The sequence below is a fragment of the Rana temporaria genome, chromosome 1 (genome assembly GCF_905171775.1).
Source record: "Rana temporaria chromosome 1, aRanTem1.1, whole genome shotgun sequence".
NCBI classification, from domain to species: Eukaryota; Metazoa; Chordata; class Amphibia; order Anura; family Ranidae; genus Rana; species Rana temporaria.
In genome coordinates this window covers 355827280-355847338 of record NC_053489.1, presented here as the reverse complement: position 1 = coordinate 355847338, position 20059 = coordinate 355827280, and the positions used below count along the sequence as shown (strand labels likewise).

General features: G+C 43.8%; 1 protein-coding gene across 1 annotated transcript in view; it reads right to left on the bottom strand.

Moving 5' to 3' along the window:
• Positions 1-20059, bottom strand: part of NR2F6 (nuclear receptor subfamily 2 group F member 6) — a 48807-nt gene that overhangs the window by 3429 nt on the left and 25319 nt on the right. The window contains exon 2 of the mRNA XM_040321296.1: positions 12862-12956. Coding sequence (XP_040177230.1) covers positions 12862-12956 — 95 coding nt within the window. The remainder of the gene's footprint in view (positions 1-12861; positions 12957-20059) is intronic.

Sequence of the window (20059 nt, the reverse complement as noted above, 5' to 3'; positions counted from 1 at the left end):
GCCCACCCTGGACTGCGCAGGCGCAGCGCTCCAGCTCCGAAAATGACCAAACATGAAGAGCTGTGCATGAGCTGTAGACTGCACCTGCACAATGAACAGGGCATTGTGCCCGTCGTTGCCGCACGCTCCCGAAGCTTGCTCCACTCTGCAATGCACACGCCACAGGGGGCGTGGCGTGTGCATTACTATTATATCATCTGCAAGGGGGGGGGCGGGTGTATGAAAAGGGCGAGTTGAGGTTCGGCTATTTTTGGAGGTCTGTTGTGAGCGTTACTGCACAAGCGCACGCAAGCATTGCGCATGTGCAGGACAGAGCGGGCAAAATCTGCCGGGAGACAATTCTCGGCAGGACACTGGCACTACAGAGGAGGCATTGGCTTATACATCTCTTGCTCCCTACTACAGCTCCAACTTTACATGTAGTCCCTCTACAGTGCACTCTGATGTTCTGGAATGTTGGGTCAGCAAGACCAGACTGTGATTTACCAGTTACCTGTCTGGGATCTACTGGTAGATCGTGATCTACTGGTTACTGACCCCTGGGCTAGACAAATTCTCATTAATTGGAACTGGAAAATACAGCATTTGACCACTAGATGGCAATATGCAGCATAAGAAGTTCCTATTTGAACACTTCCCCAAATCTATCAAAGCTGTTAAAAAAAAAACACACACACACACAAGCAGAACTTTAAATGAAAATTATACTTACACAACTTTCTCTTTCTCCCCTAGCCTCTACCAATTTTAAAGGACACTGCAATTTTTACAGTTTGCATTTTTTCTCTGTGGTTATTACTCATTTAATTTGAATAGTACTGAAAATTATTTTGTAGGAGGGTATTAAAAATTATCTGTCACAATTGTTGAATAAGCCCATAGGTATAATTCATTACACACTGCATGATGTAATGACATTTTTTCTAAATTGCAATCCAACAGCTTTGGCAGCCCATTCAGAATGCATACTGTGATGCATGTTAACGAATATGGTAAAACACAGCAAATCATTGTGAATGAAACACGAAAGCACGTTGCTTGTATTTCTAACATTTAATGTCACACTAAAAACGAATATACTATTTTACAAGAGATCTCTCCTGAAGATTTAGAGCTCAATATAAAACATGTGTTTTGCTCAATGGGCAAAAGCACCAGATGAGGAAAACTGGCCTTAACAATAGTATTTATTGTGCTACAGCAGCTGCAGAAGAGCCAATGGTAACACCAACCATGCATGCCTTTCAATTACAAAAAAAAAAAAAAAAAAGTATATAAATGATAAATGAAACCTAGAGATTGCCTATAAGCAACAGGTGTTCTCTTACATTGTATTTTTAACAGAAAAATAATGCAGGTTTTATGTTAGGTGGTTTTTCCTGCATTAAGGTCAAAATGTTTAGGTAGCAGAATTGCTCCCTCACCCCCCTTATACTTACCCTCAGTCCTCACCTGATCCAGCGCTGTGCCCAGTTGTAGTCTTTTCTCTCCTCTCTCTCCTCACACAGGGACAGACCAGCAGCGGGAGCCATTGGCTCCTGCTGCAGTCAGTGAAATTCAGTGAGGAGGAAGAATGGGGGCAGGGCTGAGTCACACTGTGTGTATGTAAATAGACACACACACAGTGCAGGTCGGATCGAGCCCGCACAAGTGCCCCTATAGCAAAAGGCTTGCTATGGGGAGTACACACAGAAGAAGAGGAGCCAGGAGGGCTGGTGAGGGACCCGGGAAGAGGGGGTTTGGGGCTGCTCTGTGCAAAAGAATAAGTGTAAGCTAGTTTGTTATTAAAAAAAAAAAAAAAAACACACGTTACAATTACTTTAACGTGTAAAAAAAACAAAACAAAAAAAAAAAAAAAAAAACTAGGATTACAGCTACCTTTTGTCAACATCTATGGATAGCATCAGGGGGAAAGAATTATAAAAATGTATTTACATTTGTGTTCACATCTACAAATTAAAGGACATGTTGCCTCAGTCCCAGCTGCAGCCTTTACTACCTCTAATCTACCACACACACACCAGTGACCTTCTACCCCCTTTTCTCTGGGCGAGCAGCATTGATGTCTTCAATTTCTTCTTCTCAGATAGAAACATGCTGAATGCAGGCCCATTTCTTAGTCTGTATAGAAGACGATATCCCCATCTACAATACACTGCTTGTGGGCAGACTCTGAACAAAGTATTGTTGTTCTCATTATGAACGTATGCAAACTGTACTGAATTCTTAGATTCCGTCTATGCACAGTTTAGCGACACTGACCTCTCCCCTTCTTTCTGTACACACAGAAGCTATGCTGATGTGCCCCCCTCCTCTACAACATATTCGAGCTGACCCCTTCTTCCTTTTCTTCTGTGCAGACAAAAGCAGAGCTGATCTATGGACCTTACATGCACAGTTAACCATCTCATCCTTTTCTCTGCATGGACGCTACCAATCTGCCTCACTTCTGTGCCCACTAGGTGCAGTACATGCAAATCTCTCTTGTTCACCAAGAATATAAAATGGATAAAACATCTCCCTAGATTAGATAAATTTACCTTAGATTACAGTCAAGTAAAATGCTACTGTGGTTAAACCGTACACATATTAGAGCAATCTGGGTTTAAACATTGTACTGTATAACAAACGGCATGTATAATAACCTACATGCTGCCTGAATATTTTGTAACTGCTGTAGTGCTGGGTTGCTACACAACATGCAAATATATGACGCCTTTCTTAGTTCTAGGTACAGTGAAAAACATGTCAAATACAGTTGGCCTTAATGTCAAAAGCACATGCGGTTTCCTTTTTTCAGAAGGTACTGATCCCCTCTATGTTATTTACAGTTACTCAAGTATACCAAGATTGCACTTTCATCCCCCTCAGGAAGCCTGTTCCCCATATTTCATGGTCATTAAGGTCAGTGCTTCTCCCCCACCCCCCTTAGCTCTGTACTTGGTTCGCTCCATGTTTGCCGAGCCCTGGCTGGAATGTGCTGAACTGAGGAAGTGGCGGCAGAAAGAGGGAGGTGAGGGGGAAAGAAAGAGCTTTTATTTACTTTCTGATGCCTGAATGGGCGCTTAGGATTCACTCAAGCAAGCAAAGGGCACAGAGCTTAAAGCTCATCAAAAGATGAGTGGAATGAAGGGAAAGAGAGAAAAGGAGAGAGACAATAAGAAAATGGAAGAGAGAGGGAAGATCAGAAGCCTTGAACAGAGCAAAGGTTCAGAGATTGAGGGAAAGAACAACAAGAAAAAGAATGTTAAAAGAAAAAAAGGGGGGGGGGGAGGGGGTTCACAAAAAGGAAGATCTTCTTGATACAAAAACAAAAGTTGCAAAGCTGCTTTCAAATATCAATGCATCACAACTGATGTGACACAAAAGAAAGATCGATACACAAGGTAGAGACAACACATCTGTACTGGAATTTATTCAATATGGATTAAAAAACACATTCTAAAGCTACATCCGTTTACAAAATATTCCCAGCTGTCAACCAAATTATCACAGAATGTTTATGTTTTCTAATATTACTTATACAGGTGCTTATATTGCTATATATTTACACATATATTGTAGATTTACATCAGTCCCTGCACTCAAGGAGCTTACAAACTAAGGTCCCTCACATTCATACATACACATACTAGGACCGATTTAGCGAGGAGACAATTAACCTACCAGCATATCTTGGGAGTGTGGGAGGAAACTGGAGTACCCAGAGGAAACCCACGCAGGCACATGAATAACATGTGAACATTCAAATCCCAACCATGACACTACCTACCTGGAATTTGCATGGGCTTTCTCTGGATACTCTGGTTTCCTCCCACGGTCCAAAGACATGCTGGTAGGTTAATTGGCGCCTGTCTAAATTGGCCCTAGTATGTGTTTGTATGAATGTGAGTTAGATTGTAAGCTCCTTGAGGGCGGGGTCTTGTGTGAATGTACAATATGTATGTAAAGCATTGCGTAAATTGACAACACAAGTACAAGTACAAGTACCTGTAATAAAATAATAAAGACAGGTAGTGCCATGGCTGGAATTCCAGCTGATGACTCTAGTGCTGAGAAGGAGAGGTGCTAACCCACTTAGCTAAAGTGCTGCACTTTGTCTCCGTTTAAAAAATAAATAAAACTCCATTATTTGTCTTCTTAGTTAAAGTGGAGGTTCACCCGGAAATGAAAATTTTTAAGATGAGATTGAGGCTCATTTTGTCAAGGGGAATCGGGTAGTTTTTTTTAAATCGAAGCTGTACTTACCGTTTTAGAGAGCGATCTTCTCCGCCGCTTTCGGGTATGGGCTGCGGGACTGGGCGTTCCTATTTGATTGACAGGCTTCCGACGGTCGCATACAGCGCGTCACGATTTTCCGAAAGTAGCCGAACGTCAGTGCGCAGGCGCCGTATAGAGCCGCGCCGACGTTCGGCTACTCGTGACGCGATAGATGCGACCGTCGGAAGCCTGTCAATCAAATAGGAACGCCCAGTCCCAAAGACCATACCCGGAAGCGGCGGAGAAGATCGCTCTCTAAAACGGTAAGTACGGCTTCGATTTTAAAAAAACTACCCGATTCCCCTTGACAAAATGAGCATCAATCTAATGTTAAATTTTTTTTTTAGGGTGAACTCCCGCTTTAAAAAAGAAAGAAAGAAAATAAAAGAAAATTATGCATTTCTACATTCATACTCAACACCCAATTCAATCTGTTCCCTGCTATATGTTACTCAAGTCTAGTAATGTCTGTAACTCAGTTCTCGCTAATGTTTATTTTCAGATTAAAGTGCAAATTGAGGTACTAAGGGCCAGATTCACAAAGAATTGCCCTGGCGCAGTGTGTCAGAGATACGCTACGCCGCCGTATCTTACCTGGTGGAATTTCGAATCCAGGAAGATTTTGCGCCGTAAGTTACAGCGACGTAGTGTATTTCTCGGCGCGTATTTCAAATTGGGCGGGTAGGGGGCGTGATTCATTTAAATGAAGCGCGTCCCCGCGCCGATTGAAATGTGTATGCCCCGTTTCGAAATTTCCCGCCGTGCTTTGCGCAAAATGACGTCGCACCAACGTCATTTTTTGAACGTAGACATGAGTTACGTCCTTTCCTATTCACGGACGACTTACGCAAAAAAATTCAACAGCCATACTTTAACATGGCAAGTCTATCTATACGCCACGAAATATCAGCTTTAACTATACGCCTGGAAAAGCTGACTAGTAACGACGTAAGAGAATGTGACGGCTGCGCGTACCTTCGTGGATCGACGGAAAAAGCTAATTAGCATACCCGACGCGGAAAACGACACGAACCCCACCCAGAGGCGCCGAAGTATTGCACCTAAGTTTCAAAGGCATACGAAGCCGTACGCCTGTCGGATCGAAGCCAGAAGCCGTCATATCTTGGTTTGAGGATTCAAACTAAAGATATGATGCGGCAAATTTAAAAGTACGCCGGTGTATCAGTAGATACGCCGGCGTACTCTTACTGTGAATCTGGCCCTAAAGGTTTTGTTTTTTGTTTTTTTCTCGAACAAAACATGCTTTACTTACCTCCACCGTGCAGTTCGTTTTGCACAGTGTGGCCCCGAACGCCATCTTCTGGGGTCCCTGGTGGCTGTCTCAGCTCCTCCCCGCTTCAGATAACCCCCCTCTGGGAAGCGTTCTCCCAAATCCTGCATTCGGCGTTCATAGCCGCCAATTGCAGGGCTTGGCCCCGCCCCTTTCACACGGATGGCTGTTTTGCCGCAGAAAAAGGCAGGTTTATCTTTTGCTGGAATTCAAGAATCCAGGCACAGCGGTCAGCTGCATTTGTACAGTGCTTTTAACTGCAGTTGCATTTAGTCGCGGCACGATATTGAACGGGGATCCGACTTGGATCCCTGCCAAGACCAAGCACTGTGTCTGGTACGAATCTTGAGGGGGAACTCCACAACAAATTTCAAATAAAAAAACCGGCATGGGTTCCCCCTCCATGAGCATACCAGGACCTTGTGTCTGCTATGGATTTTAAGGGGAACCCCGTACGCCGAAAAAAACGGCGTGGGGGTCCCCCCAAAATCCATACTAAACCCATATCCAAGCACGCAGCCCGGCCGGTCAGGAAAGGGGGTGGGGACGAGCGAGCGGCCCCCCCCATCTTAACCATGCCAGGCCGCATGCCCTCAACATGGGGAGGTAGGTGCTTTGGGGCAGGGGGGCGCCCTCCGGCCCCCCCCCACCCCAAAGCACCCTGTCCCCATGTTGATGAGGACAGGGCCTTTTCCAGACAACCCTGGCCTGGTCTGCGGGCGGGGAGCTTATCGGAATCCGGGAGCCCCCTTTAATAAGGGGGCCCCTAGATCCCGGCCCCCCGCCCTAGGTGAATGAGTATGGGTATTTAAAGTAATTAGTCAGCTCCAGGGGGCGTTCTGCCGGGGCCCCCGCTTTCTTCTTTTAAGCTCTTTTACAAAAGAGGGCCCCGGGCTTCTTCTGCGGGGGGGGTCCCGGGCCGGTCTTCACCGCTGTCTGGTTCACTTCCGCCGGGGACCGCTTTCTTCTTTAGCTCTCTTACGAGCACCCCCCCCCCAGGCTTCAACGTCTCCTGCCCGGGGAGGGTCCCGGTCTTCATCGCTGTCTGGTTCTCTTCCGCCGGGGGCGGCTCCTGATCTATTTTTTGCACTTTTAGGTTCGACTTGAATAGGCATCAGTTGCACAGATGTCCGCTAAATTGCACCGACCTGCCGCTTTGAAATTGTGACTTTGAATTTCACTTGATCAGTGTGAACGGGGACTTAAAGCGGTGGTTCACCCTAAAAAACAAGTTTCTACCATGAAATCCAGCATACTAGCGCAAGCTACAGTATGCCTTTATTTTATTTTTTTGCGCCGTACTCAGTTTAATCCCGTAGTTAAGTTTCAGACTTAGTAGGCGTTCCTATGCAGAGGGGAACATGATTGACGGCCGGCTATGGCGCGTCACGCTTCCCGAAAATAGCCGGAGTAGGACTCGGCTCTTCACGGCGCCTGCGCACAGACTAGGAGCGGACTGCGCAGGCGCCGTGAAGAGCCAAGTCATATTTCGGCTATTATCGGGAAACGTGACGCGCCATACCCGGCCGTCAATCATGTTCCCCTCTGCATAGGAACGCCTACTCCCCGCTGGGTGTCTGAAACTTAACTACGGGATTAAACTGAGTACGGCGCAAAAAAATAAAATAAAGGCATACTGTAGCTCGCGCTAGTATGCGGTATGGCATGGTAGAAATTTTTTTTTTTTTAGGGTGAACCCCCGCTTTAATTTAAAAGACGCCAACTCTGAATTTAAACCAAATCTCTAATCCTGTAATTATACTCAAGTCTAACTTAAACCTTAAAGAGGGACTACAGCCATTGTTGCTGTAACAAAATTAATAATTATAATAAAAGTTAGCAGCTGCAAATACTGTAGCTGCTGAACTTAGACACTCACCAGAGACCCAGTGCTGTCTTTACCCAGTCTTTGGGTCCATAGGACTGCAATCTTGACTGGGGGAAGCCAGCTGCCATGTCTTGCCGTTTCACAGCCAGCTCCCCCCACTGAGCATGACACTTCCAGATTGGGTCTACAGCCTTGTGGGACAAAATCAAATTTCCCAGGATGCTGCAGACAAGGGGGGCAAACTTCTGCAATTCTCAACTAGGCGAGAATTGGTAAAGTGGGACAGGGCGTCTGTCAAAAAAAAAAAAAAACCCATTACCGGAAATAATAAAATAACTGCCAATAATAGTAGTAGGAGGAGGAGGAGGAGTGAACCTTCACTTTAAAGTTAAGTTTGGCTTTAAAGTGGTATTAAAAACTTTTTTTTTTTTTTTTAAACCACTTCCCTACCCGTCCATAGTTATATGACAACATTCCCAGATAGGATCTCCCATCCTGGGTGGACGTCATATGACGTCCTGGGCTTCCCGGCTGTCTAGGCATCGCTCGGGACCTGGTGCGTGTGCCCGGCGGCCACGATGTCCGCCGGGCACCCACGATTGCCCGCAATCACGGCAGGACCGTGGATCTGTGTGTGTATGAACACGCCCTGTCAGAGGTGAGGAGACCGATGTGTGTTCCTCCCCTTGCGAGTCCCCTCCCCCTACAGCTAGAAACACACTAGGGAACATATTAACCCCTTCAGTGCCCCCTAGTGTTAACCCCTTCCCTGCCAGTCACATTTATACAGTAATCAGTGCAGTTTTATAGCACGAATCACTGTATAAATGTGAATGGTCCCAAAAATGTGTCAAAAGTGTGCGATATGTCCGTCAAAAAAAAAAAAAAAAAAAAAAAAAACGTCATTACTATTAAAAAAAAAAAATGCAATAAATGTATCCCCTATTTTGTAGAAGCTATAAAACTCTTTCGCAAATCAATATATGCTTATTGCAATTTTTTTTACCAAAAATATGAAGAATACATATCGGCCTAAACTGAAATTCGTTTTTTATAGTTTTTGGGGATATTATAGCAAAAATTTAAAAAAATATAATTTTTTTCAAAATTGCCGCTCTATTTTTGTTTATAGCGCAAAAAATAAAAACCCCAGAGATGATCAATAGCACCAAAAGAAAGCTCTATGTGTGGGAAAAAAGGGCGTCAATTTTGTTTGGGAGGCACATTGCACGACCGCGCAATTGTCAGTTAAAGCGATGCAGTGCCGAATCACAAAAAGTGCTCTGGTAAGGAAGGGGGTAATTCTTCCGGTGCTGAAGTGGTTAAACAGCTGCTAATAGCAGAACTTGAACGCTTTGCTTTTAAAAAATTTCTCCTCTGAGCCTCCTTTGCCACACTGCCAGAAATTAGGTATGTGCCCTTTGTGCCTGCCGGAACTGACAGAGTCCCACAGAGACTCCACCATGTGCACACGGATAAAAAAAGGGGGAGAGGGTTGGGACTTTGAATGAGATGCGTTTTTAGCAGTATGCGATTAAAAATATATATATGGCATATAAAAAATGTTTCCATAATAGCCAGGCTCAAAGTTACCAACCAAAAGAGAACTAAACCAAATTAATCTGTTTAGCTGTATGTAATTAAAAACATAGGTTTAGTTGCATGTATTTGCAAATACCTGTGTAAGCTGCAGGCCCACGTCAAGGCACTCCGTGTACTGCAGTCCTAACTATGAATTTTAAAGTCTCCTAAAAAGGAGTACAGGCGTGCTAATCAATAGATAGGGCACACTTCCGTTTAGAACAAAAACTTATGTGCAGCGGTTGATGACAGGGACAAAGAGCCAACCCACAGTACACTCAGGAACCACTGTCAATTACTGTTGTGGAGGAGGAGAGGTGTGGCTTTGGCTCTGTGTACCGCTCGCTCTGCGAATGTCTGGAGGTAAGGACATTGTAAATAGGAGCACACACGAACTGGAGACTCTGGCAGGACGCCATAGGTCCCAGCAAGCACAGAGGGAACAAACATACCTGGAGAAGGGATGGAGGAGAGGGGGGGGGGCGGGGGGTTTGGGTAAGGAAATAGTACAAGGAAGCTCAAATTGTAAAAACAAGACTGATACACATTCTGTTATTAGCAGCTCATTTAGCCAAAAAGTAAAGTTTAATATTACTTTAATACAATTCCTAAATGATCACACTTAACTTTTTCAAAAGTCTCAATGCAAATAATGCACTGATCCGGGATTTTCCTTATGCTGCCTATTATCGAACCAAGTAAAAACGCTAATAAAGCCACTGGAAACACTTTTTATATTAAATGCAAAACTTAGAAACAGTTTATCTATTCTATAAATATAATCTGCAATTATAGAATATTTGCAAATACACAAATGCAGTTAATGAATTTTCAATGGTATCCTTCCTGCTGAGCATTTACCTGCATTTATAGAAAAATAATTATGTAAGTCAAGCGGCAGATTAGAAATTTTAAACGTGGCTAAAACACATGTAAATGCAGCTAAACCCAGTGACATCTAAAACAGAAAAGTGATCTGGGAGGCATAAAAATATATATATATATATATATATATATATATATATATATATATAATTTTGATAGCTTCTGAGTTTAGAAAAGCTAAAAAATGGAAGAGTGCCAGTAGGAATGTAGAAAGTTGCAAGCAACATTCTACTCGGTCACAGGTTATCTTTAACCTCTCTACAGGCAACCATTCTTTACACATGCAAAGTAATCACATGTGATTCACAGCTCTGACCTTTATCTGCAAGGAGGTCATATGTCATGCGATAAAAATGCTGTTGCTGGTTGTCACCTGCCCTTTACTCACACTCCCTGCCCCTGGCTGTTTATCCATAGTCACAGCTTAACCCCTTCACTTAACCAGAAGAAAAAAAAAAGTCAAGTTTCAAGATAAAGAGTAATAGTCTCCAAATCAAGTTAAAAGCAAAATCTTTATGCAAAAAAATAAATAAAAATAAAAAGCTTTTGTAACTACAAAATGAATACAAAATAAGACTGCAAAAAAAAGGACCCCTGTTCATGCATGTGCATCTTTTGGATAATAGGGAAGGGTTAACATGTGTCCCAAATACAACCTCAACTTTTGTTCCGGTGACATCGGAAACAGAGAGGTTCTAATGCTTTTCTACTAATCTAGAACTAAAAAAATAAAGAATGATATGCTTTATGAAGCTTGCAGAACTAGAAGAATCAGCCAATCACAGTCTCTCTCTAATCATGGTTTCTCCCATTGGCAAAGAGTACATGCCACACTGCTTTGTGACCAGCAACCTCTGCATTCCTCTTGCCACAGTTTGTCTAAGGAAAGTGCTCATAGCCAAGACAACCTGCAGCTATGTAGCAGCAACCTCTATAGGGGTTGTCCGATTGGTCGCAGCTGGAGGGGAGGGGGGGCAGGTCAGACCTCATAAATAGGGTTAAGTCTAGTACACACTAGTAGTTTTTTCACGTTCAACCCAGCAGGGCTGAACAAAAAAATAAACTGACAGCTCAGGTAGAGCCGCTGATTAGGAGCCGATCGGCAGACCTTTTTCAGTCATACCCCATCGACAGAAGCTGGCTGAACGGCTGGCATCTGTCCGACCAGCTGGAGTACACATGGACCGATTGTCGGACGGTTTCTTTTGAACTGGCCGATGCCACCCGACATTCAGCCTGTGGGTACAAGGCTTTAAATAGGGCTGTCCCGATACCACTTTTTTTTTTAAGAGTACAAGTACCGATACTTTTTTCAAGTACTCGCCGATACCCATCATCGATACTTTTTTTTTTTTATGTCATGCGGCAGTGGTACCAATATGCAGCACTGATAAGGCGTGGACTGTGTCAGTATTTATTTAATATATATTCATTTTTTTACAATGCTTTATTTTTTTTCTTTGGGGGGGGGGGGGGGCTGGACAGTCAATGTCAGTGTTTTATTTTATTCTTTAATATTTCTCCCCTTTGAGAAATGGAAAAGGACTGAGGATAGAGATTCCCCAATCCCTTCCTCAGCAGCCTCAGCTGCACTGAACATGAATGGACGGGAGACAGCGGATCCTCTCCATTCATAAACTAAGCCATCGTAAACACAGTTTACAATGCCGTTTACAATTACAAGGAGACAATAAGGCCCCTTTCACATTGAGGAGTTTTTCAGGCGGTACAGCGCTAAATATAGCGCTGCTATACCGCCTGAAAAACTCCTGCCCAGCTACCTTAATGTGAAAGCTGGCGGGAGACAAAAAAATCTCCTGTCAGCAGCATCTTTGAAGCGGTGAGAGGAGCGGCGTGTATATCGCTCCTTCCTATTGAAAACAATGGGAAACCACGGCAATACGGCAATACCGCCTGCAATGCGCCTCTATAGAGGCGCATTGCGTGCGGTATTAACCCTTTATCGGCCGCTAGCGGGGGGTTAATACCACACCGCTAGCGGCCGATTCCCGCGGCAATACCGCCGCTATTTTTAGTGGCGATATACCGCAACCGCGGCTACAGGTCCAATGTGAAAGGGGCCTAAATGACAGACTAACCGACTCCTTCCCCTGCTCTCCATCCTGAAAGATCTGCGACAGGTGGGGCACGGAGGAGCACACGGAGAGGGAATGGAGGATGGAGGGGGCAAAGCAGCACACGGAGAGGGAACAGAGGAGCACATAGGGGAACCAGGAGGAGGATGCAGGGATAATTGGTGCGGCGGGGAATTTATAATCACCCATCTCCTTGTGTGGCTTTCATTAAAAGAAGCTGAAAGCCATAAAGGGGAGAGGAGGAGAAGTGGCTATCATCTGCTTTAATGACTCTATGCATTTTTCAGGGCGTTTTCAGTTTTGCAGAAAGGCACTACAGTTCATTTAACACGATTCCTATGGGTCATGGTCACATCTGTGCCGTTTCAACCGATGCATTTTTTGGAATGGGTCAGAGACGTTTTATGCCTGCAGAAGGCTGCACTTTTGGTTCTACAGACTTTTAGGTTTCTCCTGCATAACAACAGGCACCCCCTCAAAATGTGTCAAAAAACACACTCAGTACTTTTTTTCCCCCAGAGTTCACCTCCTCAATGCAGTGGTGTGAACTAAAACCATAGAAACAAGGCAAACTGCCTTGTCTTCGTTTTGGGACTGCGCTGGACACTAGGTGCGAGGGGTGTGGTTAAGGTAAAAATTTCCAGTTACCCATAGCAACCAGTCTCCAAAACACAATTTCTGCAGTCCAGGCCTGAACATGGCTTACTGGTCATAATGTATGGCTTAAAAAAATAAAAATAAAAAATTCATACCAAAGCCTTTAAATGTCCTAAAGAACCCAAGGCTTCCTTTCTATCTATACTAGAAAGTGGCAGCTGAAATATTTGATTGCTATGGGATCACATTTTTTTTAAAATAATGAAGACCCAATATAGATAAAACTTCCCAATTTTCTTGTCTCATGGACATGTGTACTGTACCTTCTTTCCTCATGCCCACACGGAAGCACTTCTTCAGTCGGCAGTACTGACATTGGTTTCGGTGATGCTGGTCAATCTGACAGTCCCGATTTGACCTGTGTGTGGAGACAAATGCAAGATTGAAAACAGGAAACCTATTTAATCATTAAAAGCTAAAGATACCAACAAAACAGAAACTTGCATATATAGGGTACAGATCCTTCACAGCTGCCAGGTAATAAATAAATTACTATGTTGCTTATTAAAATTTCATAACAGTCACTTGCACATAAATGTCCCAATTTTACACTAGAGTTCTCATTCTTGCACAAACATAGATGCATTGGAATTAATCAAGATTTGGTATGAAAAAATAAATTTCTTCTAGGAAGCGGCAGAACCACAGAAACCCCCCCCCCCCCCCCCTCTTAGTAGCAGTCGAGCAGTCATTTTTTCCACTTGCCTTAAAATGATTGTAAACGTGCAATTTTTTAAACATACTTACCTGCTCTGGTTTTGCACCGAGCAGCCCCGATCCTTCCTAGGTCCCCCTGTAGGCACTCCTTACTATGGGGATACTCGCGTGGGCTCGATCCAAATTGTGGGCATCTATTTGACTCTCCTCACAGGCTGTGATTGACAGAAGCAGGAGACAATGGCTCCCACTGCTGCATCCAAGTCCTGTGAGGAGGGAGAGTGGGAGCAGCACTGCATCGAGATTGGGCTCAGTTAAAGCGGGAGTTCACCCTATCGACAGGAAAAAAAAAAAAAAATATTTTCTTTTACCTTTAAATCAGGCATTGTAGCGCGAGCTACAGTATGCCTGTCCCAAATTTTTTCCCCCCATACTCACCTTGTAGTCGTCCATCGAAGATACCGGGGAATGGGCGTGCCTCTGGAGACGGAGGATGATTGACGGCCGGCTCTGGCGCATCACGCTTCTCCGGAAATAGCCGAAATAGGCTTGGTCTTCACGACGCGTGCGCATAGCCTGTGCGCACGCGCCGTGAAGAGCCGAGACCTACTCCGGCTGTCTTCGGGGAGAGTGACGTGCCAGGGCCGGCCGTCAATCATCCTCCCTCTCCATAGGCACGCCCATTCCCCGCGGGAGCCGAAATCTACGATGGACGACTACGAGGTGAGTACGGGGTTAAAAAAATCGGGACAGGCATACTGTAGCTCGCGCTACAATGCCTGTCTCGATGGTAACATCAAGTACGAGAGGGTGAACTACCGCTTTAAGTATACAGAGGGGGCTGGTCACAGAAAGTTTTTAACCTAAAAGCGATACTTTTTTTTCTTATTATATATACTTTTTGACTGTTCCAGAAGATTTCTGTAATTTAACATCCAGAATTATTCTGTAAACAAGTGTCTACCCATTTTGGTGAAAACATCTAATAAATTAAATTTTACATACTCATTGGAGTCTGGCCTTAAAAGTCCCGTCTGGGGGTAATCGTTTTCTCTTTGTCTAAAAGCGATATTAAAGTATTATTTCATTTAAAATTAACAAAAATGTTATCGATTCAGGGAAAATCAGATTGCTGCTTGGGGGGGTAGAGGAAGGATTTCCCCCCCCCCTGCTGTAGAAAATTGGAGCATGCTTTGCTGGGGTTTTTCGCCTTCCTCTGGATCTACTATGGGTATAGGATTGTGTATATGGGATTGTATTTTTTATTGGTTGAACTGGATGGACTTGTCTGACTAACTATGTTACACTTACCTGCTCTGTTGCAGTGGATTTTCACAGAGTAGCCCGGATCCTGCCCTTCTCGGGTCCCACTTCGGTGCTCCTGGCCCCTCCCTCCTGCTGAGTGCCTCCACAGCAAGCAGCTTGTTTTGAAGGCACCATTCAGACAAAGAGCCATGACACAGCCCCACCCCCTCTCTCCTTTGAACGGCTGACTGATTCACAGCAGCGGGAGCCAATGGCGCCCACTGTGTGTCTCACCCATTAAGGAGGGAAAGTCCTCGACAGCCAAGTCTCTCCTGCAACATCGCTGGATCGAGATGGGGCTCGGGTAAGTATTAAGGGGATGCACACAGAAGGAAGAATTGTAAAGGCAGAAGTTTTTTTTTATCTTCATGCATTCTATGCATGAAGATAAAAAAAACTTCTACCTTTACAATCACTTTAATGCATGGGTGCAGCAAGGTAAAAATAAAATGCCATTAGAACCACTTTTAGAGCTGGTTCCCACTGCTGTAATGCGGTAACCCTGCGAATCCACTGGTTTCCCGGCGGAAGTTCGCACTGCACTATGCGAACTGCTGGGGAGTGTCAGTTAAAAGTTAATGACACCCCCAAATCGGTTTGCATATCGCAGTGCGATCTGCAAACTCGGACAGGAATCGGATCGCATTGGTGTGAACACTCATGCGATCAGATTCTGCTGCGGACAAAAAAAAAAAGGGTCCTGTGTGAGTTTAAAGTGGAGGTTCACCCGGAAATGAAAATTTTTAAGATTAGATTCATGCTCATTTTGTCAAGGGGAATCGGGTAGTTTTTTTTAAATCGAAGCCGTACTTACCGTTTTAGAGATACATCTTCTCTGCCGCTTCCGGGTATGGGCGTTCCTTCTTGATTGACAGTCTTCCGACAGTCGCATCTATCGCGTCACGATTTTCCGAAAGTAGCCGAACGTCGGTGCGCAGGCGCTGTACAGAGCCACACCGACGTTCGGCTTCTTTCGGCTACTCGTGACGCGATGTATGCGACCGTCGGAAGCCGGTCGGAAGACTGTCAATCAAGAAGAAACGCCCAGTCCCGAAGACCATACCCGGAAGCGGCGGAGAAGATCGCTCTCTAAAATGGTAAGTACTGCTTCGTTTTTAAAAAAACTACCCGATTCCCCTTCACAAAATGAGCATGAATCTAATCTTAAATTTTTTTTTTTTAGGGTGAACTCCCGCTTTAATGCAAATTCAGCCATATTTGTGTGGCTGAAATCGCATCACACAGATTTTCACTGCAGTGACATTGCAACAGTGTGAATTGGCTCTTACAGGTCAAGCTGTTCAGAATAACCTTCAGTTACAGGGGACGAACCAAGCAACATTGACACGGGTGCTTATAATGGAAATTTTAAAACCATTTTTCCCCCAAAATAAAACAATTTTGTAACTGCTAAGAAAGTTTTAAATGTCGTTGGGCTTACATTTGTTTGTCTCTTACTTAAAAACAACTGTAGCTTTGGTGCAAGTTGTTCTGTAAGGCACAGATCTAACCTCTTGAGTGCAGCACACCTAGTCTGACAGTTCTGCAATCTTAAAATGGAACTTTATGTAAAAAATAAAATTAATGGCAGAACAGGCAGGATTTTTTATACAAAGGAGACATGATATGCCTCTTCTGCATTAAAAGGTTACCTTACCTGCCTGTCCACCCCTGTGCAGTTCATTGTACAAGTTCGGCAATGCCGAGATGACTGATCTCATCTATACGGGAGGGACGTTTTCTCGGACCAGCCAATGAAAATGACCGGCGATCGATAACCTGAAGCCGGCCACCCAAAGATATCCATGGCCGGCAGGGAGCTCCAGGATGTTGCATTGCTATACATAAATAAAAAAATAGAAAAAAAAAAAAAAAACACACCACACAACTTAAAATCCAATTTGAACGCATTGCTGAATTTTTGAGCTGTGTAGGGAACACTAAACACACAAGTCTCAATGGTTGCATTTCAACCTAGGACCCAGCACTGTAAAGCTGTATATACACTATATTTTTGTAGTCAGGTTGCAGCATGAACTGCAGTTTTTTCAGTTTTGCACTACATATAACATTTTATAAAAGAACAGAGTTCTTCTTAAACTCAATCTTGTGCGTGTCTACAGCTGTACAGACAAAAGACCATAAACACCACAAAGAAAGAACATTTGTAAATAATTGTGCATCAAGTGCAACAGAATATGCTACCAACAATCCTAGATGTCCTTGTGGTTTAGGTACATTTTAATACTTCTTTTCCTTTCCTCACCTATATTTGCATAGTTGTCGAGCAGAATGAGTCACAAACTATGATGTCAGTATTATTGCTGCTACCTTATCGCTGGTAATTAGTGTCACAATAAACTTTAGTGCTGTGAAAACTACTAAGCACCAAGCGGATATGTATTACATTAATCAGGTATGCAATGAAGTAGGGCCGAAAACAACTAATCGATTATGAAATTAATCGATTACAATTTTTTTCATAATCGATTAATCAGCCAGCGACATATTGTTAATTTAAATTAGCCCTCTATAGTACAAAAAAGCAAATCACTACTGTAATTATTACTTTCACTGTCCCACAGTAAAAAAAATAACCCCTTACAGTAGCGATTATTTGCTCTTTTTGTACTTATTTTAGTTTTTTTAACCCCATTATGTTACTAAACATCTCAGGCCTGGGTTCATACCTCTGTTTTTTGGTGCTTTTTGCAGAAACACACTACAGTTCATTTACATGTTTTCCTATGGGACACGTTCACATCCATGATTTTTTTTTTCAGCTGCTGTGTATTTGGAAAGGGCAAGGACTTTATGTTTCAATATTTTAATTAAAAATGTTATATGTATACAGATACAACAAATTATATCTGACATTGCAATAAAATAGATATACAATTATACATTGAAGAAAAGCTCTGCATTCGAGTTTCTTAGATTGCATCATTAATTCGTTATAGTCAAATTCAAGTCAGACCAAAAATCGAAGCACTGAATCTCTATATGGTCTTAAAGGACCAATCTAGTAATAAACAGGTTTAAATCAGAAGGGAAAGAAAGAAAACAGAGATAGTAGGGGGAAAAGAGAGAGAGAAAGAAATAAAAAAAAGGAGGGGGGACAGGGGGAGGGGAAGGGTGCTCTCCAACCTAAAAGAGGAATTTCTAGGATAAGACCAAAATATTAAGTAGTTGTAAGATAATTACTACTTAATAGTGATTTATTTATTATTTTTTGTCAATGTTTTTTACTCATACAGCCTCTGTATTTCACCAAAATCTTCATGCATTTTTGAGTTTCTATGTTTCAGCATTTATGCAATATCAGGTTACATAGAGGGTTCACATATTTTTCTTGTTTTTGATGCACGGTTATTATTCACAGGTCACTTTAATTTGACCACATCATTTTCATTCAGTGCAGCTTATTGTTCTAGTTTGATTGTGTGTCTCATATGAAGTTGCAGCAGTTCACTTATACTTGTTATCACTTTTCAGAGTGGTTCACGGATAGCGCAGTACATTTTTGACATTTTGCATATAACCTGATAAACCAAAAGGAATTGGGGACATTTTATCAAATAGGGTCACACACATACACACAATAAAAAACAGAGAAAGGGATAAAAAAAAAACACTTCCACTCTGTTCAAAAGTAAAAGATTAAAAGTGCATCTAAACCCAAGAACAAAAATGTAATATATTGCTTCTTACATTCACCCCATTTGTGTGGCTTGAGAAGTCCGTTATTAACCTCTTCCCACCGATAGTTCACATATGCTGCCTCTCAGTGGTTGGCTTTAAAGCAGAGAGGCCACATATATTCGGCCCTATGTAAACATATTTCTGTACCGAGAGCAGGGCTCTGCACGCTCCCAACACCATCGGTAGGTATCAGAAAGCTCCCGATGCATACTTGCGATTGGGAGCTTTCCAATCATTTAACCGTTGTGACAGACAGCAGCATCACATGACCCAAATGCTCACCTCTGCCTCCCAGCTGGGAAGCATTGGTGGGAATTGGTTAAAAAAATAAAATAAAAAATAAACAGTCTATGGCCAGCTAATGGCCTCTTGCATACTGTACAAGCATCAGACATCCCTGGCAGAAAAAAACATGAAGATGGGCTGTATATCACTTCCATATTTGTGTGCATTTGCGAGCATGCACACATGAGCAGAAAAGATGGCATTTTTTTGCGTATTTGCGAACACACATACAAAAATACTAACTGGCAATTTCGAAAAAAAAAATTATTCTTAAATTTCTATAATAAAAGTTAAAACGTATAAACATTCAGCACTACAAAGCGTTAGCATCAGTGAACAATGCAGCTCCCATACAATAATATGCGATTGGTTTCATCTAAAGAAGTGAACTTAAAATACATATTCAAGCACATGAGGTTTCAAATCTTTACATCCCAAAAATACCAATAATATTTATACCAGGTGTTCATCAAGGCCCAGCCCACAACACGTGTTGTTAACGTATAATCAATCAATCTGAAGCCATAGAATTGTTGTCATTAATCCAACCACCCCTTATCAAGTTTAGAGGGTACCCCTGTATCAGAGGCGTAACTAGAAACTTCTGGGCCCGGGTGCAAGAAATCACAAAGGACCCCCCCCCCCCGAAAAAAGCATGATTTTGATACTTTTTTTTGAGGGGGTGGCAATGGCGGTAGTTGAGGGGGGGTGGCAGCTGTGTTACTTGAGGGGGAGGTGGCAGTGGTGGTGTTGAGGGGGGTGGCAGCGGTGGTACTTGAGGGGGGTGGCTGTGGTGGTACTTGAGGGGGGGTGGCAGTGCCATCCTCTCCCACCACCACCTGTGCCTCTTACTGATCCCATCCTCCCACGCACCACGGCCACCCCCCCTCAAGTACCACCGCTACCACCCCTCTTTAAGTACCACTGCTGCCACCCCCCCCCCTCAAGTATTACCGCTACCACCCCCATCAAGTACCAGCGGTGGACTGGTAGTACTTGTGGGAGGTGGCAGCGGTGGTGGCAGTGGTGGTGCCATCCTCTCCCACCACCACCTGTGCCTCTTACTGACCCCATCCCCCACCACTGATCTCATCCCTATCCCCCCATCACCTCTGTTGTAGAAGTAATGGGGGGATAGGGATGAGATCAGTGGTGGGGGGATGGGAACAGTAAGAGGCACAGCCAGGTGGTGGAGGAGAATGGTATCAATTGCTGAGCTGAGTGATCTCTGAGACTCTGACTGTCACTTTTGATTGACTTACCGTCAGTCTATCCCCCACTTTCTGTTCTGTGGCCTGGGTTACTCTGTCACCTTCACTGTGCGCGGCTGTGCTGTGCCTTCTCCCGCCAGGATGCCTTGCCTCATGCCTGGGACACCGGGTAGGTACACGCGCGCACGCTGCTGCAGAGTCCGCCCCGCCTCCCTACATCTGTCTGTCTGTGTCTCTGGATAGGTGGAGGCGGGGACGGTCCACAATCTCAGTGAGACGCTGCCTCAGGCTCAGCGGCAAA